At 48.9% G+C, this 21409-nt stretch overlaps 1 protein-coding gene and 1 long non-coding RNA gene across 6 annotated transcripts in view; one reads left to right on the top strand and one right to left on the bottom strand.

The window, feature by feature from the left end:
* LOC112415111 (uncharacterized) overlaps positions 1 to 7063 on the top strand; it is a 37234-nt gene extending 30171 nt beyond the window's left edge. The window contains exons 2-4 of one of the 2 annotated variants that reach the window (XR_003006280.1): positions 1158 to 1325; positions 5255 to 5365; positions 6152 to 7063. This is a non-coding gene — a long non-coding RNA (uncharacterized LOC112415111). Of the gene's footprint in view, positions 1 to 1157; positions 1326 to 5254 lie in introns of both variants that reach the window. The other variant, XR_003006279.1, reaches the window with a different exon arrangement.
* A 5410-nt stretch (positions 7064 to 12473) lies between these two features.
* Positions 12474 to 21409, bottom strand: part of MTMR3 (myotubularin related protein 3) — a 137822-nt gene continuing 128886 nt past the window's right edge. For 2 of the 4 annotated variants that reach the window (XM_024767904.1, XM_024767905.1), the window contains exons 16-20: positions 21179 to 21324; positions 19098 to 20514; positions 17868 to 17978; positions 17307 to 17395; positions 12474 to 14692 (exon numbers count right to left, since the gene is read on the bottom strand). In XM_024767904.1, the coding sequence (XP_024623672.1) occupies positions 14521 to 14692; positions 17307 to 17395; positions 17868 to 17978; positions 19098 to 20514; positions 21179 to 21324 (1935 nt within the window). In that variant the 3' untranslated portion in view covers positions 12474 to 14520. The remainder of the gene's footprint in view (positions 14693 to 17306; positions 17396 to 17867; positions 17979 to 19097; positions 20515 to 21178; positions 21325 to 21409) is intronic. The other 2 variants (XM_024767906.1, XM_024767907.1) reach the window with 2 other exon arrangements.

Below are 21409 nucleotides of genomic sequence, written 5' to 3'. Positions count from 1 at the left end.
CCCCCCCCCGACTTCCCCGGGACACACATACCCTCAGCAGGTGACACTGTTGTCCTTCCTGTGTACTTCTCCCCTCTCTGCAGCCCAGACACTTTTCTTTATTGCACTGCTGCTCCCTTCTCACCCAGAGCACGATGGCCCTGTACCTCCTCCAGAAGGCTCTTAAAAACACAGCTCTGGTGTTCCCCCTACTGAAAATCTTTCAGAGGCTTCCTGCAGCTCTGAGGACAAAGACCTTACTCTTCAACCTCAGGTTCAGCTTATCTGACCCGAGCTCACATCCCCCTGTGCCCCCTGCACACCAGCCCCACTGGCCTTTCAATGCTTCCCTCTAAAGGGCCTTGCTTCTGAGACCACTGCCCTGCCGACCTGGCCCTCCTCACAACCTCCCTGCACCCTGGTTGGTGCCTAGTTACCACCTCTCTCTTTCCACAGAAATCACACCGCTCAAGGAAACCTTTCCTGATGCCCAAACTAGACCAAACCCCTGATGGGGCGCTCAGAGCCCCACCACTTTCCTTCACAGTCCTCCTCACCGTTTGCTATGAAGGTTTGCAAATTCATGGGTTCACTAGACTGAAAGCCCAGGCTAGGGACTGTGCCTGTTTTCCTCCATTTGTGTCCCCCAGACCTAGCAAGGACAGGCACTCAATAACAGAAATGTGAAAGTTGAGGGAGAGGAAACAGATGAGGAGAGTTAAGGGGAGAAAGTCCATGGGGTCAAGAATAGCTGAGTATGCCTGGTAGGCCAGCTGATGTCAGTCAGACCAAGGAATCTGGGTTGTATTTTGTGAATCAAAGGAGGTCAGCCAAGCTTCCAGGGCAGGACAGCTGAATTATATGATCAGCTCAACAGTGTAAATGGGATGACCTAGTACATTCCAAAAAGCCTTCAACAGTTTGGATTGATATTGGCTATGTCTCTGAGAAAAGGAATTGGGGATGGATTTTATTTTCTGTGTGCTGTGCTTGAAGTCTTTGGTGTTACTACTGTAGGTGAACGACACTGGAGGACTTCTCATTCAGCGGTCTGAGTGCTTCATCCATTAGCTCGTTAGGACGGGAAAGCCTATGACGATAGCCGGCGGAGCATTTCTGTACCTTTCTTTAGCAAGGAGTCCAAACATTTTTTGAGTTCAATTTTTTTTTTAAAACAGGTGTTTACTAAAGTGAGCAAGGATCTTCTGCAGCTGTTTGGAGCCTGAGTGGCAGATGACACCAACTAACTGGGGACAAGTATGAGTTACACCCCAAAGGCTGCTGCAGCAGGATGCCCAGACAGCACATAGACCACCTCCACACCTGCAGAGCTGAGAGGATGTCAGGTAAGGGGTCCATAGTTGCTCAGTAATGAGGCTTGTGAGAGAAATACTTTAACTGGAGGTGAGGCCTTGATGGCAGTTTTGGCTTCGGAAGCAAGGTTGGGGTCATCATTCAGCTGCCTCTCCCTCCACCTCCTGAGGGGCCCTAGGTTTTATTTATTTATTTTTATTTTATTTTTGGCTGTGTCGGGTCTTAGTTGCGGCGTGCAAGCTTCTCTCTAGTTGTGGCACACAGGCTCTGTAGTTGTGGCTCATGGGCCTCTAGTTGTGGCTCACATGCTCTCAGTAGTCGCGGCACACGGGCTTAGTTGCCCCGCAGCATGTGGGATATTAGTTCCTCGACCAGGGATCGAACCTACATCCCCTGCATTGGAAGGCAGATTCTTAACCACTGGACCACCAGGGAAGTCCCCTTAGGTTATATTTAAGTAGACTGCCTTCCCTACCTATAACTGTTGAGTTCATAGCAATCCAAACGTGCCTCCACTCTAAGCTATAAAGAAACAATTAACCACAGTTAATGGCCCATAATTTGTTACTTCTGTATTCTATTCCCAAGGTTCCCTCCTAAGTTATTACCCATGAAGAAACATAAAACTGTATTTCACAGAAACAAAGTGAGCTCTTTTTTGCTTTATTTCCCTCTGATTTAAAACAGTGGGTCTTCCTAGATGGAAAAGAGGTTCATCCCCACAGATGGGAAAGGCTACCACTCAGTGTTTTGCACCATTACAATGCAGACACATGGACAGGACCAGCTACAGAATTTGCAGGGCCCAGTCCAAAATGAAAATGAGGCCTCTTGTTAAATATAGTGGGAATTTCAAAACTGCAATAGAAGTGCATTAAACCGAGGGCAAGGTCCTTCTGAGTGCGGGGCCCTGTGTGACTGCAGAGGCTGTGCACACACCAAATGTTCTAGGTACTAGGAGGATGCGGGGTTGGGGGGGGAACTCTACCCCGAGAAGCTCAATGCGTGGGGGGGGGGGAACTCTACCCCGAGAAGCTCAAGCATAGGAGCAGCTCCTTCCCTGGCAGAGAGCCTCTGCAGAGGAGGGAGCGTCAGGAGACGTGGACAAAGCATGGTGTGGCCAGAGGGCCACTGCTGAGGGAGCAGATGGTGTGGCCAAGGACAGCGTTCTCTTGGTGGTCCTCCCAGTTCTGATCTGCTTGGGGTTTGGTTATTAGAGGGCCCACGGATCAGAAAGGAATTGGGGTGCTTTAGAAAACTAGAAGGAAGGGGCAACAAATGAGTGTAGAAAACATTGGGATTGAGGAGGCATGAAGAGAGGGAGCTTCTAGAATGGAATTATCCCTGTTTTATTTTCATTTAATCAACCAATCTTTTTTTTTTTTTTTTAACTGAAGTAGAATATCAAATTTAGATGATTTTTCCCCCTAAACCTACTCCTCCCCATTCTCCATTTTAGTAAATGATCCAACTGGATGGATCACTGTCCATCCAGGTGATCCAGGCAGAAACCTGGAGTCTGGTTCCTCCTCCTCCTTTGCCTCAACAGTGCTCACTGAATCCTGTTAGTTCTCTCTTCAGGGTCCTTCTTGGGCCTGCACATTGGATACCTCTGTATCCAATGATGCCACCACCACTTCTTGCCATGACTGACAGCAGCCTCCTCACTGCCTGGCTTTTGAATCATGCAGACTAGAGTTCAAGTCCTCATTCTGCCACATGTTAGCTGAGTGACCTTGGATAGGGCTCTTCACCTTTCTGAGCCTCAGTTTCTTCATCTGTAAAATGGGAATAATAATACAAAGGGTTGTTGTCTGGACTAAATGAAATGACGAAAGTGTCTTAGCACACAGTACATGCTCAATGAATTAGCTTCTTGTCTCTTTCCCTCTTCATTCCTCAGGCCTTAGTTTATACATTACTTCCCTAGGAACCCCTCTGCTGACTTGCTGCAAGTTCCCACAGATCCCCAGACTGCTCTGCAGCGTTCATCACACTTACCTGTCTTTTGTCCACAGTCTTCTCCATGAGCACAGGATTCTGGCTTTCTCTGCCTACTGAGGTGCCTGACATGAAGTAGGAATTCATATTTTGTTATTTGACTGGTATCCCTGTATATAATCAAAGGTTCCCAGCCATGGGGTCTCTGTAATGTCCCCCCACCAACTCTAGGTAAGTGGGTAGATGACCATAAACAAACGATGGAAACCAAGAGCATCCTACCCAATATAAGTTAAACCTAGGGCACTGGGGCAACTCGTCATAGCAGATCCCGTTCATGAGAAGCAGACCTAGGTCAGGTAAGGCCCATTCAAGGCCAGCCTGACCAAGCCAGGAAGCCAGTGCTCCAGATCAACACAAACTTCCCTGGGAAGGCAATGAGGCTGGGCTAAGGAAGGGACAGCACTACGGGCAGGACCACCCGCCCTGGAGAAGGAATGAAGGTGGCCCCCATTCACTGACCCAGGGCCACCTGAGTAGTTGGGCCAACCCTTCTCCTCAGGCCTTGACAGCTCCCCACTAGATATCCCCCACTGAGGCCAGTCAATTGCATGAGAGGTATGCACACCAAGGGGCTGACGCCCTGAGAAGCCCAAGGTGGAGGGGCTGAGTTTTTTGTTTTCTGAACTTTGAAATAACATATACGTAGAAAAGTACATTAAAAATCTGTAGTTTATACTCCAATAAAGATGTTAAAAATTTTTTAAAAAAAATCTGTAGAGGCTGATGAGTTATCAGATGAGCATTCATGAAACCCACTACTCTGATCAGTACCTAAAGCATCTCCAGCACTCTGGAAGCCCACTTACCCTCCCCAACCTGCTCGCTCCAACCCCTAGAGATGACCAAGGCCCTGGCTTTTGTTGTTACCATACCTTGGCATCTGAAATAATACTTTTGCCTGGTTTTGAACTTTTAAAGAATGGAATCATAGAGCACATAATATTGTTCTTTTTTCTGTTCAGTATTATGTGAGATTCATCTGTGTGTATGTGTAACTAGTTTATTCATTCATTGCTGTGTTAGATCTTGTAGATGAATGTTTCACAAATTGTTTATCCCTTGCTCTGTTGATGGACATTTGTGCTGTTTCTGGCTTGTGTATTTTATTGCCTTAGTTTGAGGCTGTCCTGGATGACTTGCAGAGGCAAGGGGAGTTTGGAGCAGAAGGGAAAGGAGGGGGAGAGGCAGGAGGAGCTCTGGGCATGGGGGCAGGGCAGGTGAGAGGGACTCTCAGGTCAGATAGGGCTGTGGAAGTACAGTGGGGCTGATGGCACCGTGGAGGAAAGGGTGCCAGAGGGCTCCTTTGAAAGTTTGCTCCTACTCAGAGACTAGAGGAGTGCAGTTCCCCTCTGAGGGCAAGTGTTCTGCGTGCTGAAGGCCATGTTCATGTGGTTCAGCAGGCAGGAGTTCAACTCCTCCACCTTCTGGACCTGCTGCCTGAGCCCACTTCTCTGCTCCCCATGGGGTGCAGGGCCGGCTCTGCATGCCTAGAGAGAAAGCCAGGCAGGGCAGCTGATAGCAAAATATTGCCCTAGGGGGACAGAGGCAACACCACAAACTGGCCAGGGAGTCACCTCTGGTGCCTCTTTCTCAGGATGGGCAGACATCAAGAGATTTGTGTTTGGGAAGTTCAGGGATCACCACTGCCCATCCAGACACTGACCAGAATGGAGGTAAGGCAGCAGAGCCCCGAAGGGAAGGGGCCAGCATGGCTGACTGCTTGCCCAGCCCTCACCTGCCCTGGAAGCAAGGCCACCCCGTGGAGCCCACCTCTCGGAGACTCCCAGCAGCCCCGGGCAGAGCTCCCACCCCAGCAAGAGAACCTGTCCCTGGTAACACTCCACCCACTTAAGTGGCTGGATCTTAAGTATTTCACCTTGGGGACCATCTTGGCTGGAGATGGCCGGGAGTCCCTATCACCCCTGAAAGACCTGACATGTTTCCCTCCTCCCTCCAGCTGAGCAGGTACAGGTAAGAAGAGAAGTTCTCTTGCCTTGGAGCAGTACGGCTGCCTGGGAAACAAGAAGGGTTCCTGCCGCTTCCAGCTCTGGACGACGTGTGAAAGCAGGTAAGGTGGGGGCCTCAGGCAGAGCAGAAGTTCAAGTGTGGGCTTTGCAGGATGCTACCGCTCATGCCCTCAAAGTCAGGGCAACTAGACTTTGTAAAACATGATCTATTTCCTCCTTGGATCCTCAACAGCTTTGTGGGTTGACTAGACAAACTTCCCCATAGAGGAGAAATTAAAGCAGAGTAGAGTGGTCAAGGCTACACCCTAAATCATCAATGAAGGGGCTAGAACACAGGTCCCACAATCTCCGGGTCAGGGCAGCACAGAGCTACGCACACACAGGCATGTGCCTAGGCAGACACCCAGCTCTGGCTTCTTGGGCTAAGAGTTGCCTTGACCCCTGACACCTTGACACCTGCCTTGGGGAGGAATTCAACTCTTCCTAGCAGGGCTTGGGAGAGAGGATGGCAAAGTGACATCAGTGTTCACACCTGCTCCAAGCTGGCTGGGAAGGAAATGCTGACATCCTAGCACACAGAAGACAAAAGGCAAGACCCATGCTGCAGGCCTTTTGGTTCAGCCATCCTTTCAACTGACAAGACTGGGCAAGCAGTCCTCAGGCCCATGAGAACCAGTCCCCAAGTTAATGCCTCAGAGCTGCACAGGGTGGATGTAAGGGTATGCATGTGAGGTGGCCTTGCACACTGGTTCAGATGGGCATACCTGATGCCTTAGCAGTTTCTCCAAGCCCCTGGGGAAGGATGACTTCGCTGCATTTCTGGCAGAGACTCATAATGGAACTGTTTAAAGTGTCTCCATTTTAAGTACCGATTTATAAATTTCCAGGGAAGCAGGTGTGGAAGGAGGGCACAGAAGAGGCACCTCAGGAACACCAATACCAACATAGGCACAGGGAAAGGATGGTCTGGCGCAGCCTCTAAGGCCAACTGCAGAGGCAGAAGAGCCAGCAGGTATGGATAGTCCTTGGGGACACCCAAGAACGTGCTGGGGGGCAGAAGTCTGAGGCAGCAGTTGGCTGGTTTATCAACTCAAGTGAAAGAATAGAAAGAATTATGCTACCCAGGTCAGGTCCCAAGGGCCGACAGGGACTTCAAAATTGGGAGCCTCCCCAGTATAGAGTATGTGCCAGTGAGTACCAGAATCTTCTGGGTGACTTGAAAGAACCTCTAGTTCTAGGGACTGATTTTCCAATGGGCAAAATACAGTAGGGGAACCATTTATAATTAACTCACATCTGTTTTAATTTGGATGACGAAGGCTTAATATGTTCAGCCACCATGGGCTCCTTTGGCATTGGAGATGAAAGGAGGACGAGCTGAAGGCAAGGTCTTCACTCCTTTTCCAACCTTGGGCTCGCTTGCCAGGTAGTGAACACAATCTGGCCCAGGCCTTAGACATCCATGCTGGGCAGAGGTAAGGCCCACCTCGCTCTACCTCCCCCCTCAGCCTGGAGAGCTGGCTGGTCTGCATATCTTAAAGCTTGGTCAGTCTTCAGTCAGGAACCTAAAACTCATCACCTGTTCAGCAAAGTGAGGCCACATCAGTCTCCACAGGACTCAGAGTTCTTAGATGCCACCCCAACTCCAACAAGCAATTTCTTTCTCTTGGCCCCCTTTCCCATTGCTTTTATAGGACTTTAAAGCAGCAGTGCACCTGCAGACTTGCATCCATTAAAAAAATATATTTTAAGTTCATGAACTTTAAAGTCTTTGAGTAGTGATAAACTTGCACTTTATTTTACTCAGATCAGAATGTTACCTCTGTAAGGTGGAAGACCCAGGGCAGGGCCAGTCATCTTCTAGTTTTTAATACATGGTGGGACAGAAGCTCGGTCTGGCTCTGACCATTCAGAATGTCCACCAGCAGCCAGAGACAGAAATGTCACCTCATTTCATGGATGGTGGAAAGGGGAGCACTTTCTAGGCACTCACTGTCAACCCCCCCCTTTGTGGCCAGTGCTCTGCTCTAGATAAGGAAATGCTCAGTTCCTCAGCACCCACGGGCAACTCAGCTCGTGCTGCGGGGCTGGATTCCAGCCCAAGTTTGTGGGCTCAGAAACCCCAGGTTCTTTCCACCAAACGAGTGGTTTTGAAACTGGCTCTTGTGGCAGTGCTTCAGAGGTTCCCTGTAAAGTGTCATCTTAAATTTTAAAAGTCGTCTGTAACACGTACACTCAGATGTAAAACATGCATTGCTTAGGCTGCCTGAGACCTCAGGTAAGGCCTCCATTATTGTGCTGGCTTCTCAGGTCGCTGATGCAGAAGGTGCAAGCCTTGTGCTGGGATTGCCACACCCAGCTGCAACTCAGTGCTATGGCTCTCACCATAGTACAGTTTTAGTGATTATAACCTTCGTGTGTTTCTTACCTGATGTATGGAGGATAAGGGCTGAAAGCAGGTATTGGATATTCCTCTTGATCTTTTTTCAAGTATCTACTTCAGTTTTGTCCATAACTAGAGATTGCAGACAACCTATGACTATTTCCACTTACACAGATAAAAATCAGGATTTTTTCCTCCATACTATACCAAACAAAATCACATATAAATTGGACACCGAGATAGCTCACAACCCATTTGCACTAGTCAAAAATGCTCCCCCCACTACCCTTGCCACCCCACTAGTTTAAGACATGACTTGAACTTAGTTCATGCTATTAACACTTTTTATGTACATGAAAGGTTTAAAAGAAAAACAGAAATACTGCATTACAATATCAAAGCCTTTTGATTTGGGTTACCAGGGAGAGGAGGGCTCACAGTTTAAGCCTTCTGGTAGTGACTACTAAGCTCTTTTCCAAGATTTCTGGTTTGGCTAACTCAAAGAGAACCAGGTTAGAGTAACTATTTATCTAAGGCTGCTTTCTGGAAACCCAAGAGCACTGAGGGGAAGGGGGCAGGAGAGAATGTTTCTTATTCAGATTCTTCTGTTTATTCACTGGTAACTGTGGATGAATCTTTGCTGCTCCCTGAAACTTGGTTTTCTCAACAAAATATCACAAACTCAAATGGATTAAATACCTAAATGTAAGACCGGATACTATAGAGGAAAACATAGGTAGAATACACTGACATAAATTGCATCAATATCTTTTTCAGTCTATCTCCCAGAGTAATGGGAATAAAAACAAAAATAAGCAAACGGGACCTAATTAAACTCAAAAGCTTTTACACAACAAAGGAAACCACAAACAAAAAGACAAGCCAAAGCATGGGAGAAAATATTCGCAAACAGTGCGACTGACAAGGAATTAGTCTCCAAAATATACAAACAGCTCATGCAGCTCAATGTCAAAAAAAAAGCAAACAACCCAATCAAAAAATAGGTAGAAGACCTAAACAGACATGTCTCCAAGACGACATACAGATGGCCAAAAGGCACATGGATAGATGCTCAACACTGCTAATTATTAGAGAAATGCAAATCAAAACTACAATGAGATATCACCTCACACCGGACAGAATGGCCATCATCAAAAAAATCTACAAACAATAAATGATGGAGAGGGTGTGGAGAAAAGGGAACCCTCCTATACTGTTGGTGGGAACATACATTGGTACAGCCACTATGGAGAACAGTATGGAGGTTCCTTAAACTAATAAAAGCTACCACATGATCTAGCAATCCCACTCCTGGGCTTATATCCAGAGAAAAACATGGCTCGAAAGGATACAGGCACCCCAGTGTTCGTTGCAGCACTGTTTACGATAGCCAAGACATGGAAGCAACCTGAATGTCCATCGACTGATGAGTGGATAAAGAAGATGTGGTACAACAGAATGTTAGTCAATTAAAAAGAATGAAATGACGCCATTTGCAGCAACACAGATGATGGGCCTGGAGATTATCATACAAGGTGAAGTAAGTCAGAGAAATACAAATATATGATATTATGTGGAATCTAAAAAAAAGATACAAATGAACTTATTTACAAAACAAACAGTTTCACAGACTTAGAGAATGAACTTGGGGGAAGGGTGGCGGGGGAGGATAGATTGGGAGTTTGGGATTCAGATGTACACACCGCTATATTTAAAACAGATAACCAACAAGGACCTACTGTAAAAAATAAAAAATTAAATTTAAAAAAATCAGGAGGTTGGATTAAATCAATGATTTCAGACTTTCATTTTAATCATCAGAACCTTTCTTCAAATCACATCACATCTTACTTGGAAGCCTAATACTGAATGGGACAGAAGGCTCGCTCCCCACAGAACAGCATGAAAACCACAAAACTACACTATCTAAGGTCCCTCCCCTCTACCTCTAATACCAGGATTTCAAGTCCCAGGCCTCTGAAACACAGATGCTGACTCCTGCTGCCCCCTCCTGGCCAGGCCCCTCCCTGTCTCTTGAACAGACTAAGGAGTGGAGCTGTTTTATCCCATGCACCTAAAACACTGGTCACAAGACTGACTAGAGAACCACAGTGGCAAGGGGCTGAACAACTGTTTGTGGGTGAAAACGACATTTACTTAGTTTACATGGTCACGGAGGCTATAGCAGAATCAATGCTGTTACAATAGTGGGCACTACTGTCAGCAGCAACACGACGTTTTTAACCAGAATCTGAGCCTCATGGGTTCAGTTTGCATTTAAAAAAAAAAAAAAAAACCAGTCAGGAAGAGTGAAAGGTCAATTCTGAATGCCAGTGTAAAACAAATTTCACTGAAAATACAACTGAAATGCAACTGCTATGAGCACTATAAGAGAAGCTAAGAACTTCGATATGATAAAAAAGTGGTAAATAAAATACAACAGCAGCATTAAAAAACTTTGTAATTTCTACTAAAGAGGGTACCCCTTCCCTTTCCTCCTCATGCCTCCGACAACTGCCTAGTCTGGAAGAGCCCTGTTCAACCAGGGAGGGAGCTGGTATTTGCACAAATGTGCAGCAGATGAACTCCACACAAGGGAGAGGACCAAGGTGTAAGTGTGGTTGTGTACCGGGGGCAGGGAGACTCCTGTTTAAGAGTCAGAGGCTTAGGAGCGTAGCCACCTGCTCCTGCTAGATGCCTCTCACACATTCTGGTCCTGCCCTCCAGACATCTCATCAGTAACCTCGACTTTGAACAAATGTTCTTAGAAAATGTGACTAGAAATTAAACAGCTGGGACTCCTGCCATATTTTCCAAACTCCAAATGGAGACTCAAGTCATTTTGCTCCACAGTCCAGGTCCATTTTCACTCATTGTTAGCCCTACCCTCAGCTAATGCAGTCGGGTGGGTACAGCTGCAGCCCTGGAGACAGATCACTTGAACAGGTACCAGCAAAATGAAAAGTCCTGCAACAGCACCTTCAAAGCAGCCCTTGTTCTTAAGACATCAGCAGAGGTCATGGCTACAGTTAACAATCTCCCAGCCTCATGTGCAGTGGCCAAGTATATCAGCTGTCTCAAGGACAGTGGCCTGAAACCATATTCTAGGGTTTATCCTCAATTCCCATTTTGATATTTTTTAATAGCTGGAAATTAACAAATGCTCTGGGGCAGCATTTTGTTCATTCCCCTTTAAATCCGCCACAGTACCTTTTTAATTCTTAGAATATTATTCTCTGCTAACATAGAAATGAACAATGAGCATATTAGCAAAATAAAGAATTTTCTGTACACCTTTACTAGGAAGTCTCAGTGGATTAAGGCAGTCCTATCATTTTTTGGACTGGGATTAAGGACACCGAAGTACAGAAGGAGGGGAAAAATTCAGAGATGAAGAGGACATCCTGGCATCTCAAGGTTAGTACTCCACTGCTTAGACCAAATACCTCCATGTGACAGCCTGAAGAAATCTGGCTGTGTCCTCGGATAACAGCTTTTCTTCACATACTGCCCTCTTCCACAGGGCAGTTCCTTGCCTTGACTCGCACTGTGCAGGTCTCACCAGCACCGGGCTCTTCGTCTTCCGTAACGCCAGTAACTCCCCCTCTATGGACCCAACAGCCTTGCTAGATCCTACAAGTGTTTTTAACTTGCCAAGGGCTAAGCATTAGCCTCCAGGCACAACAGGAGCTCTGTGTAGACACACATTGGCTGACACAACTCAGGTTTTTACAAATTGGTCTGAGCACAGACTTGGCTCCCAGATGGACTGAAGGCAGCTGAAGTGGCACCTTCTCCTCCCAGAGGACAAGTTAGTTCTCAAACACCTGCCAGATGGCACACACAGCTCTCAGACTGGAACCAGCTGAGCTGTTTTTAAGTGCGTCTGTACTTTAGGAAGTGAGTACATCCGGAAAGTGACCTTGGAAGGCTCTCCGGTAGCTCAGAGCAGGTCACTCATCAGAGCCCCCAACTCACCACAGATGTGAGGCTGGCAACCCCAGAGCTGCGCGTTACTCAGTACCTACCTTCCCTCAGGAAGAACTGCATAACGTTACGTCCCCCACAGGCCCACGGGATGGGAAGTGTGCCCAAGAGTGACACAGGAAAGAAAATCCACCTCCGCGAAGAACAAGAACTAGTCCGGAAGTGACTAGAAACTACGGCCTCCTCGGCTGGTTGCAGATCTAAGGAGCAGAGGTTCCTCCCTCTGTGTGGGAGGAGGAAGGAGACCTCTAGTTAGGCACACAATCCACTCATCCAATTCAGTTTCTGCCCAAGGTCTCTCTGCCCACCCGTAATTCTCTCATCCAAGACAGGCAGAGCAGAAGCACTTTCTAGCCACCCTCCCCGCAAAACCTCCTTTCAGTCTCCACTGCACGCATGCCTCAGTTCTTACCTGCTGCTACAGGTGCAGCTGTTGCTCCCTGCGTGGGGTTAAGGGGCCAGAACACTGGCTAAAATCAAAGCAACAGCAAAAAAAAAACAAAAACAAAAACGAGCCTGGAGGACAGAGGTAGTTTTAATTACTGTTGACACTCAGTTCTTCAGATAAGGAAGAACAGCTGATTGTTAAGATGTCAGACTGCTCTGCCTTTTTAGCTTTGGAGATGTTAGTGGCAAAAACCATCGAGGAAATGGGTTGCAGTGTGTGGGTATTGTGGTGCGGCTCCTTGCCAAGGTCCAGAGTTTAAAAGAAATCAGTAGTTTTCCTTTGCCAAAGTCAACTTTCTCAGCAGCACCTCAAATTGCTTCTGTGTAAGAGGGAAATGGGGTGAAGGGGAATAAACCACAGGGAAAAAGAATTAGAACGTGTTAGCAAATGCTACCATGCGGAACACTAAACTTTATTCACTTTATTTATATATTTAACAGTTCTAAAGTATTTACTTCTTGCTTTGACAAAAAATGAAAAATATAGGAGCACTGACCAACTCCTCTTTAGGAGAAAAGGGTTATATATACAGCTACGGAGAGTTATGGTTCCTCCTTTACATACAAAGAAAAATATTAATAAAAAAGTGCTTCATTGATCAAAAAAGGGCTAAGAGCTGCAAGCATTTATTCACACTGTACATCAGACCCAAGAAACCCGTATCGTAACCTCTTGGCACCTGTCACTAGGACCTGCACAGTCTTCAGATAGACTGACTTCTCCCCACCTGCAAGGCCAGACCACACAGAGTGCGAAGAACTTACACCGTTTCACTAAATTCAGATTCTGAGCAACCTCCTGCCACTGGGAAGTCAGACGCACTCAGACGTTCTTGGCTTTGCCTGGACTGACAGCTCCAGGGAAGGCTTCTGGGCCACGTCTTATCTACACCCAGGCACACACAGGAGCCACCTTCCTGAGAGACAACTTGCCTTTAGCCAGGGAATTGCTTCCAAAGGGTAAGTAGAGTTCCCAGCCTCACCCCCACTGCCCACCACAATCCGCCCTGTTACCAGTTAGCAGCTTTTAGCAGAGCCAAGCATGGCCCTTCCCCCAAGAGAGAGGGCAGGCACAAAACATGGATGCCAAGATCACAAAGCACAAACCTAAACTCCTCTCCACTCTTCTCCATACACACCTCCACCACAAATATTCTTGATTTAAGGCTCTTTTGGACCCCATCGAAGCTTACTAAGGAAAGGTGCCTTGCATCTCCTACGGGCTTTGTCACTTCTCTAAGGAGCCCTGCAGAGTCACCAAGTGGCCCCTCACTGCTGACCAGCAGCACAGGAGCAGGGCAGTGGGACTGCTGGGTCCTTCCCACTGCTCCAAGAAGGGGAGGCGGAGGAAGGCTGAGTCTATGGGACATGCTCCCTTCTCCAGACACTGTACTCTGAAAGGCTGATTCTACCCCTAAAGGGGGAGATCCATGATTGGTTTGGGAGCGGGGAATTTTTGGAACCCTGAGTCTGGATTTCCGTGTGCTAGATGAGGAAGAGAGATTGTTTGGGGGACCAGGCCCCAGAAGGGGCTTCCAGGCTCAGGGCATACTTTGGCCTTGACCATGGCAGCAGGATACTGCACTCTGGCCAGTCTGCACCCTATGCCTGAGGGTGGGAAGCGCCACACAGCCTGGCTGAGGGGGGCAGACTGTTGACGGTGAGGGGAGCCCTAGACAATCTGGGTCAAGTTAAAAAGAGAATCCCATGGGGGAGAATAGCCAGCCACCCATTCCCAGCCCTCTCCCTGCTTCACGAGTGTACCCCTTCTTTACCCAAACGGGGTGGGAGCGCCTAAGGGGTCCCACTTACTATGTGCCTGTGCCCCTCCCTCCAAACCCCAATCCCATTTATCTGCCTGTGGGATGGGACTAGCCCAGCCCCTCTTGGAAGGGAGAGGGCACCTGGGGCACTGCTCTTAGAGCAGATGCTTTCGGCATCCTCAGCAGCAAAGGTTTTTCCAATCCAATCAGCTCTGATGTGGCAGTGATACGAGGAATGGTCACAAACGTCAGCATTGGCTTTATTCGCTGCTCTCTATCTCAGGCCTCCACTCCTGACTCAACCAGCCTCCTCCCATCCTGAGGAACTAAGCCACCCCTCAGCATGGCCTGACAGCAGGCAGCTCAACAGTTACAGGGGGCCTGGCAACCTCTGGTCTTCCATCCAAAAAAAAAAAAAAAAAGACAAATAGGGTACTTGTCTCATTTTTGGAGGCAGAGGGAGGATAGAAAATGGAGAGGAAAACAAATGTGGGGGTGGGTTGGGGAGGGAGAGATCAATCTACAATCCAGTGGTACATCCCAAATTTCCATCACTCTGCACAGTTGGTTCCATGTCCCCATTCCAAAGTGCACGGGCCTCTCAGTCTGCCCAGGCTGTTGTGGGCCTGTCAGAGGAACAGCAGCTTGGCCTCTGCCTGCCCCAGGTCACTGAGCTTCAGTTTGAAGTGGCAGCAATGGGCTTATCCAGTTCAAGGTCAATGCTGGAGCTTGTGGGATGCAGGCTGCTATAACAAGACTTGCACACTCGACTAGGTTCAAAGAGCTGTTGGCTGGGAACTGGAACCTTCTGGTTACAACAACTGGAGCAGAATACGTTCCCACAATTCCTTGAGATGAGCAGAAACAAAAACAGCATTAGTGTCAGCAGACACGGGGTGGAGAAACCAACTTCAGAAGACAGCGCTTCTCTGTACACGATTCAGATATGCCGGAGACTCCTCTAATATCAAACACTCTCGTTTGTCTAAACCCACGAAGAAGCCAGGGAGGGAGGGGACCGCTCCCTAGCATAATCGCACACCACTTTCACTTTAGGGCCAAGGACCCTGGCTGCCTCACCACTATGGCTCAAGGTTACAAGGTGTCAGGTAGATGCTGCTCAAGAGAGATCCATGAAAACAAATGAGCCCAGGGCAGAAGGCAGCTGCTAGCTCAATGGCCAAGTCTTGGCCCAGGAAAACCCTGTGGCCACACCCACCTGGGCAATGGCCTCTGTGTAGCTTATGATCACAGAGAGGCCAGAGTCCAATGAACTGCCTCTGAGCTAATCAGATGACAGAAACTCCCAGCCCAGCTGGGGAGTGAGGAGCCTTGCCCAAAGGCTCAGAGGCAACAACAGGAAGAACTGACTGCTGCCATCTAGGACTGCTTTTGCTGCCAGCATGCGAAGCCAGGAGACAAGCAACCAGTGACACATGCTCAGGGTGAAAAGACAAGAGCACAGGTGAACACAGGTGCACACACACACCCTATTAGACAAGGATGAGTTGACACTGGGTCACTCCCCTGCCCCCATGCATCTCCAGGGAATATCAGCTCTACCTGAAGGCCTGACTGCACCCAGGTCCCCAGCCTCTCTCCACTCCTCCACTTGAAAGCCCAGCTCCGATGCGCCTGTGCAGCAAAGGTCTGCACACCCAAACTGATGCCCTTCACAACTACCAGGAAAGGGAACTGGCAGAGGATGAGTTTCTGCTCACCTTACACCCCCACCCCACTCTGGGGAGGCCCTAGAATAGGAGACTCCGAAGAGTCTAATGCAGCCTGCCAAAGACTTGGGGCAAGCATCTAAAAGGAAATCCTCCTCCTTAGCCAGTATCACTCACTACCTTTTCATTTATGCTTCTCAGAAAGGAAACCCACTGATGGATTAAGGATCACTTAAGCACAGAAGAGAGAATACTGAATACCCTTTGGCAACAAAATACCGCCGCAAAAGGAAAAGGCTAGACAAGGAGCAATGGAAAGACAGAACTAAAACACAAGACTTCATCTTCTAGAATGCAGTGAGTACTTCACATCTGTTTCTGAAAAGCATGAGTCAGCAACAACTGTGGTTACAGAGAAACATTACCTAAATCTACTTCTGGATGTGTACATTTATTTAACATACCTTCTGGAATTCAGCTTAAAGGCCTGACATGTATTTGATGAGTTAAGCTTTTCTATCTGACTTCTTTCAGGGGATCCTGATAGACCCTAAGTGGAGTTTTCCCTTAAGTCTTCAATGCTAACAGTTCTCCGGAAAGACCATCTCTGTTCAGTCCTGGGCTCTTTTTTTTTTTTTTTCCTTAAAAAAAAAAAGTCATGCTGTTTGACTTGAAAGTCACCGGCATCATTCTGGCATCTAAGTGAATGACTGACCCAAAAGAAATAGCTCTAAAACCCCTCAACTGGCTATTCCACAAGACCAGCGCACCACTTCTTGCCATAAGCAAGATGGCTCGGCTGACCTATGCAGTCAGCAAGGGCAACCACGGCTGCAACCTGCAGCCAGCTGCTGTGGTCCCCCCACCCCACCCAAGCCCACCTGCTTGCCTGCCTGCACTCCTGCCCCAAAGCTTCATCCCAATGAGTGCAGAGAGGGGGAAATGGTAGCGTTAGTGTGGAGGAGTTACTGTAGGTGTGCAGAAATCACAGACAGGTTGTTGCAAATGCTCACCACGTTTGATCAACACGGTCAATGTCCCTGCAAGGAGGGGAGAAAGAGCTCAGAGAAGAAGCCAACTAAAGACATTTGGGCTTGGGGTGAGCGTGGGGAGAGAGACAGTCCTAGAAGCATCATCACCAGACAAAGAGGTGGTTCCATTTTCAATCCAGGTCCATTCATGTGGGTGGGCTATGTCACAGTTCAGATAAAATTCCTACCCCAAGAATACTGAATATCCTCCAGTCATCACCCCAGCTGGGGCAAAGCATCCCTAACCACTCACTACCCCAACCCAGAAGGAAGAAAGAAGTCAGGAGCCTTATGGATTGAAGACTATACCCTAACCTATTCCCACTAGTCCTCCAACCAATAAGTATGCGGTCAGGGAGAGGCGGTAAGGAGTAGGAAAACGAAGTTCTCTGCCCACAGCAGGAAAACTGTCTTTGCTCACAGCAGCCGTGCTGAATGGGAAGAAATTGTATTCTAGGAATAAGAAATGGCGGTGTGGGTGGTGGTGGCAGTTGCTTCATCAATCCAGGAACCAAAATAAAAAAGGGACATCATTTTCAAAACTTACTCACAATCACTCTAAAATGGAAGAAAGACACCCAGTGCAGTTCTGCAAACACCAATTTCAGAGGCACAAAAGGTGAGTCAGGGTCCTGAAGACCCTGGGGTCTGCCTCAGAACACTGCCAGCCAGCTGCCTGCATCTTTCAAATCTGCAGGCTCTGTGGACCAAACCTCAGCCTCTACACCCCCACCCACCCCACCACACCCTCCCAGTGGCACCTGCAGTGGTGCTTCCTGCTGGCAAGCCAGAAGGCGCTGTCGCATGCATAGCAGTGGGCGGCCAGGTGGTCAGGGAGCCAACGGGTCATCTGTAAAACGGATGAGGCCAGGTTAGTGACAGGAGATGGGCCATCCAGCCGGAGCCAACAGAGCCATGCTGGGGGGCAGCAAGAGTCACAAGGACCACGCTGGCTCCAGTGGCACCAGCCCATCAGGTCTGATGTCAGCAGTACAAGAAAGGCGTCCAAATCGTTTCCCTGGAGGGGACTCCAAACTCCCCTGAGATCAAGTGGCAGGCAATAGCACCCTGGGTCGCTATGAGAGCTGGCAAGGCTCCAGTTCATAGAGGCAATGAGGAGAGAGGGCTGGCCTGCTACATCTCCCTTGCTGAGAAATTCTAGGCTTGATGGGAATTCATAGATGCTGATTCAGAGAGGCTCAAGGCTAAGTGTGCTGTGTGGTCATTCCTTAGCCAGGGGCAGGGGGAATGGATGATGGGGGTAGAGAAGAACTGCAGAACAGTTGCATGGGTGGCACTCAGAACAGGGGCTGAGCCTGTACCTCCGTGTCCTGTTTATCCACCTGCTCCCAGCTGGCTTCAGAGAAAATCTCTGTGCTGCAGCGAGACAAACAGTTCTGATCCAGAATGCTTTCCGAGTCAGGAATTGAAGTCTGTTGGCAAACAAACACAGCTGAACAGAATGAACCTGGTCTCCCAGAAGAAGAAAGGGCTTGGCAAAGAAGGGAGCACTGGGGACTTTGGGCGGGCCTGGGTGTTAGGGCTGCTGAATCTCTAGGTGCCTCAGCCATCAAGAATTGGGTTGAGCAAGTTCAGAGACAGGGCTGAGCTCAGCTAGAAGAGAGATACACAGATCTAAGGTTATGTGCAGGGATTCTGGCATGGAAAGACAGGCCTCGGGTTCCAGGAAGTGAGTAGGGCAGAAATGACCAGGATGAAGTGGGAACTCAGTGTCAGCTGCTTCAGGGGGCCTGTCAGTCCAACCCTGCCACTTACGTGTGTGTGTTGAAACTGAGTGCTTTGGGCATGTCCTTCCTCTGAAGGACTCTGGGAAAATGAGAAACCTTCATTAGTATAAAGGAAAAACCAAGTCAGTTTGAAGTGAAAGTCATTGGACGAGCCCGCCTTTAATGTACGCTGACTGCTTCAGAGCCAGACTCACACTTGTCCTTAATCACGTCGAGACTGCCTCCTTGAGAACCTCCCCTCAGGTACCACCACTCCGGTCACCAGGCTCCATCAGTGCTAACTCCCAACAGTGATACCTCTCCCCATTTCTACTGCCATCACCTGCCACAAGGTAGGTACAAATACCTGTTTAAAAAGAACTAAACCTTCACAGCTACAGCCCATGTTATGTTTGGGGGTTGCGGGGGTGGGGTGCAGCAGCTAATTGTTCACTAGCTACTGGGGTAGGACAGGCACTATGATTTCACAGGAACATTTGACATTGCCCTACAAATATTATTCTGCCCAGGAGTTCACGCTTTTCTCAAGGCATGATCCTCTCTCCGAAGAGAACTGACCAACCACACAGTGAGTGCTAACTCTCTTCCTAATTCTGTCTAGACAGGATACCTGTGGAAAGTAAGCAAGACAGGAAAGAAAAAGAAGAACACTGCCAATCACCTGGCTGAGGCTGATCTCCAGCCTCTCTCAATTCTGGAACTTTCTGGAACTTTCCAGTTCTTTCAGAAATCTGTACAAAGGGCGGCCCGGCTCAGTGTGCCCTGTCTCCTTGTGCAGCTATGGAGGCACCATAGTGTACTTACCACTTCATCCCCAAAGTCCCCATTGAAGCGTAGGGAGCTGGTCAGGTACTGGCTCTCCAGGCGACTCCTCAGCTCCTGGACTTGTTTCTTCAAGGTCTCCACTTCCTGCTGGTGGCCCGACTCAATCTGACGCAGGCGCTGTTGGATAGTGTCCGTGTACAGAGGCATGCCGTCATCGTCCAGGTGGCTGCGGGAAGGCTGGTCAGGGCTGCCAGTTGCAGACGCCCTCCCCGAGTGGCTGTGCAGCCACTTGTGATGCAAGTTCCTCGAGTGTAAGTGGGCAGAGCTGCAGCTTGTGGCGGACAGCTGGCGGCTCAGTGAGTCCTTGCTCCTACCAGTCTCCCCATTGGCACAGTGCCCATTGGGGGTAGGGTACTTCTGGAGGGTACTATGCCCTGGGAGCTGCTCTGAGGCCTTATTTTCAGTCTCTGGAGCACCATTGCACACAAGCCCCTCTTTACATTCAGCTAAAGGCAAGGCACAAGGAGAATGCGCTGGGCTCTGGGTGCTGCTGGGGGAAGTCCTATACACCAGAGATCCCACTTGGGGCCTCTCAGCCAGGCTCCTCTCTGAAGGCCTGGGCTCCATGGCTTGAGGAAGCTCCTCCTTACCACTGAACCTGCCACTGCTTACCCTGGCAGGTAAGCAAGGTCTATCATGGCCTTGGGGACCACTTTCTGACTTCACTTTATCTTCCACTAACATGTCCATGGAACTATCCGCATTTGGTCCTCTGGTCTCAAATGAAACTTGGGAGGGCAGAGAACTTGACTGTGAGGTACCAAAGCCAACTTTCACATCTACTGAGACTGGAAGGACTGCCTCCTCCCTGTCCTGTGTGATAGCTCCTATTCGAGACTGTTCCACAGGGACCTCCTGGGCATCCTCTCCCTGGGGGGGCTCCTGGAGAGAACTGGGGAGAATACTGTGCCCACCCTGCTGCTCAGGAATACCCTGTGAGAGCACAAGAAGGCTGGTGCCTGGATGGTGGCTCCTTAGAGCAGCATCACCCAGTTCTGGCTCTTGATGAAGCACAATGGCTGGGTACTCAGGGGTCTTCCCTCTCCTCCCCTCTTCTAAAAGAGCCTCCTCTTTGACCTCCTGCATCTCCCTGTGGGCAGGCTCCTCTACCCCACTCTCCTCTTTGGTGGCCTCTTGCAGGATATTCTCCATCTGCCCCTCAGCTACTCCAGCTGCAACAGACAGCTCAGCGCCACCCAGCACTTTGGCTGGCTTCCCCAGGCTGTCAGGATCCAGAAGCTCCTCTCCAGGACCAGCCAGAGTGCTCAGTTCCAGCGAACGACGGTGCTCCTGCCACTTCTCATTCAGGCTTGGGTCACTGCTGCGCCGGCTGGCTAGAGGCACTGTGTTCTCGCAGGCGGTGGTCAGATTGTCAAATGATCTAGTCTTTGGTAGCCTAAAGGAAGGAGTTTGGGGGAAATAAGAATATGAGGTTGTTCACAGGGAAGTAGGAGACAACAGGTTTTAACAGGCAGTCATTTCATAAATGGCTCCATTACGGCTACTCAAGGAGCCATGGCGCATCTGGAGTAAGGCTCAGACTGCAGAAAGGCAGAGCTCCAGGACGAGTACTTCTATTCCTCTGGCACCATCCCTACCCCATGCCCAACACATACAAATAAGCTAATAGCAAACGCTATTTTAAAAAGATATTCTTCATGATACTGCTATGTTTCTCAATTAGTGGCAGAGGAAAGTAGCACTGCTGATCTTCTGATATTACAATATTTTAAATTATTATTCATCAGTCTGAATTCAATAAAGCTAATTCATAGGTCTCAAAGCCAGACTGTCTATCATCTGATGGCATCTGCCTTTCAAGCCCAGGACAGCAAGTCACAGCAGGGAGGCAGGAGCACAGAGCAGTGGCTGAAACTCCAGCCAGAGGGTCACAAGGAACCCAGAAGATATGCTCCATCACTGAGAAACTGCTCCTCAGAGATCTAAGAAAGATGTGTGGAACCAAATAATGTCATGATCTCCAACCATCCCTGGATGCATCCCAACACAGGAGTACACCCACAAAGGACCTGCAGTCTTGGCATCAGCCCCAAGCTCACCGACTCAGAGGTGGATCATCAGGGCTGGTGCCAGGGGCTGGGTATGGTGCACAGCTGTCGTCCACAGGGGTGGACGGGGATGGGCAGGGCAGGTACACTGCACTCCACAGCATCAGGTTACGCACGTGGCACACAGGGTACAGCACCTGAAGAGAGAGCGGTGGACACAGGTTTAAACAACTTCCAACAAGTCTGTTAGAAATGTCTAGAAATGAGGGTGAAGAAGCAAGC

This window comes from Neophocaena asiaeorientalis, unplaced genomic scaffold (genome assembly GCF_003031525.2).
Source record: "Neophocaena asiaeorientalis asiaeorientalis breed wild unplaced genomic scaffold, Neophocaena_asiaeorientalis_V1.1 scaffold828, whole genome shotgun sequence".
NCBI classification, from domain to species: domain Eukaryota; kingdom Metazoa; phylum Chordata; class Mammalia; order Artiodactyla; family Phocoenidae; genus Neophocaena; species Neophocaena asiaeorientalis.
The sequence above is the reverse complement of the archived record's forward strand: the minus strand, read 5'-3'. Positions and strand labels throughout refer to the sequence as shown.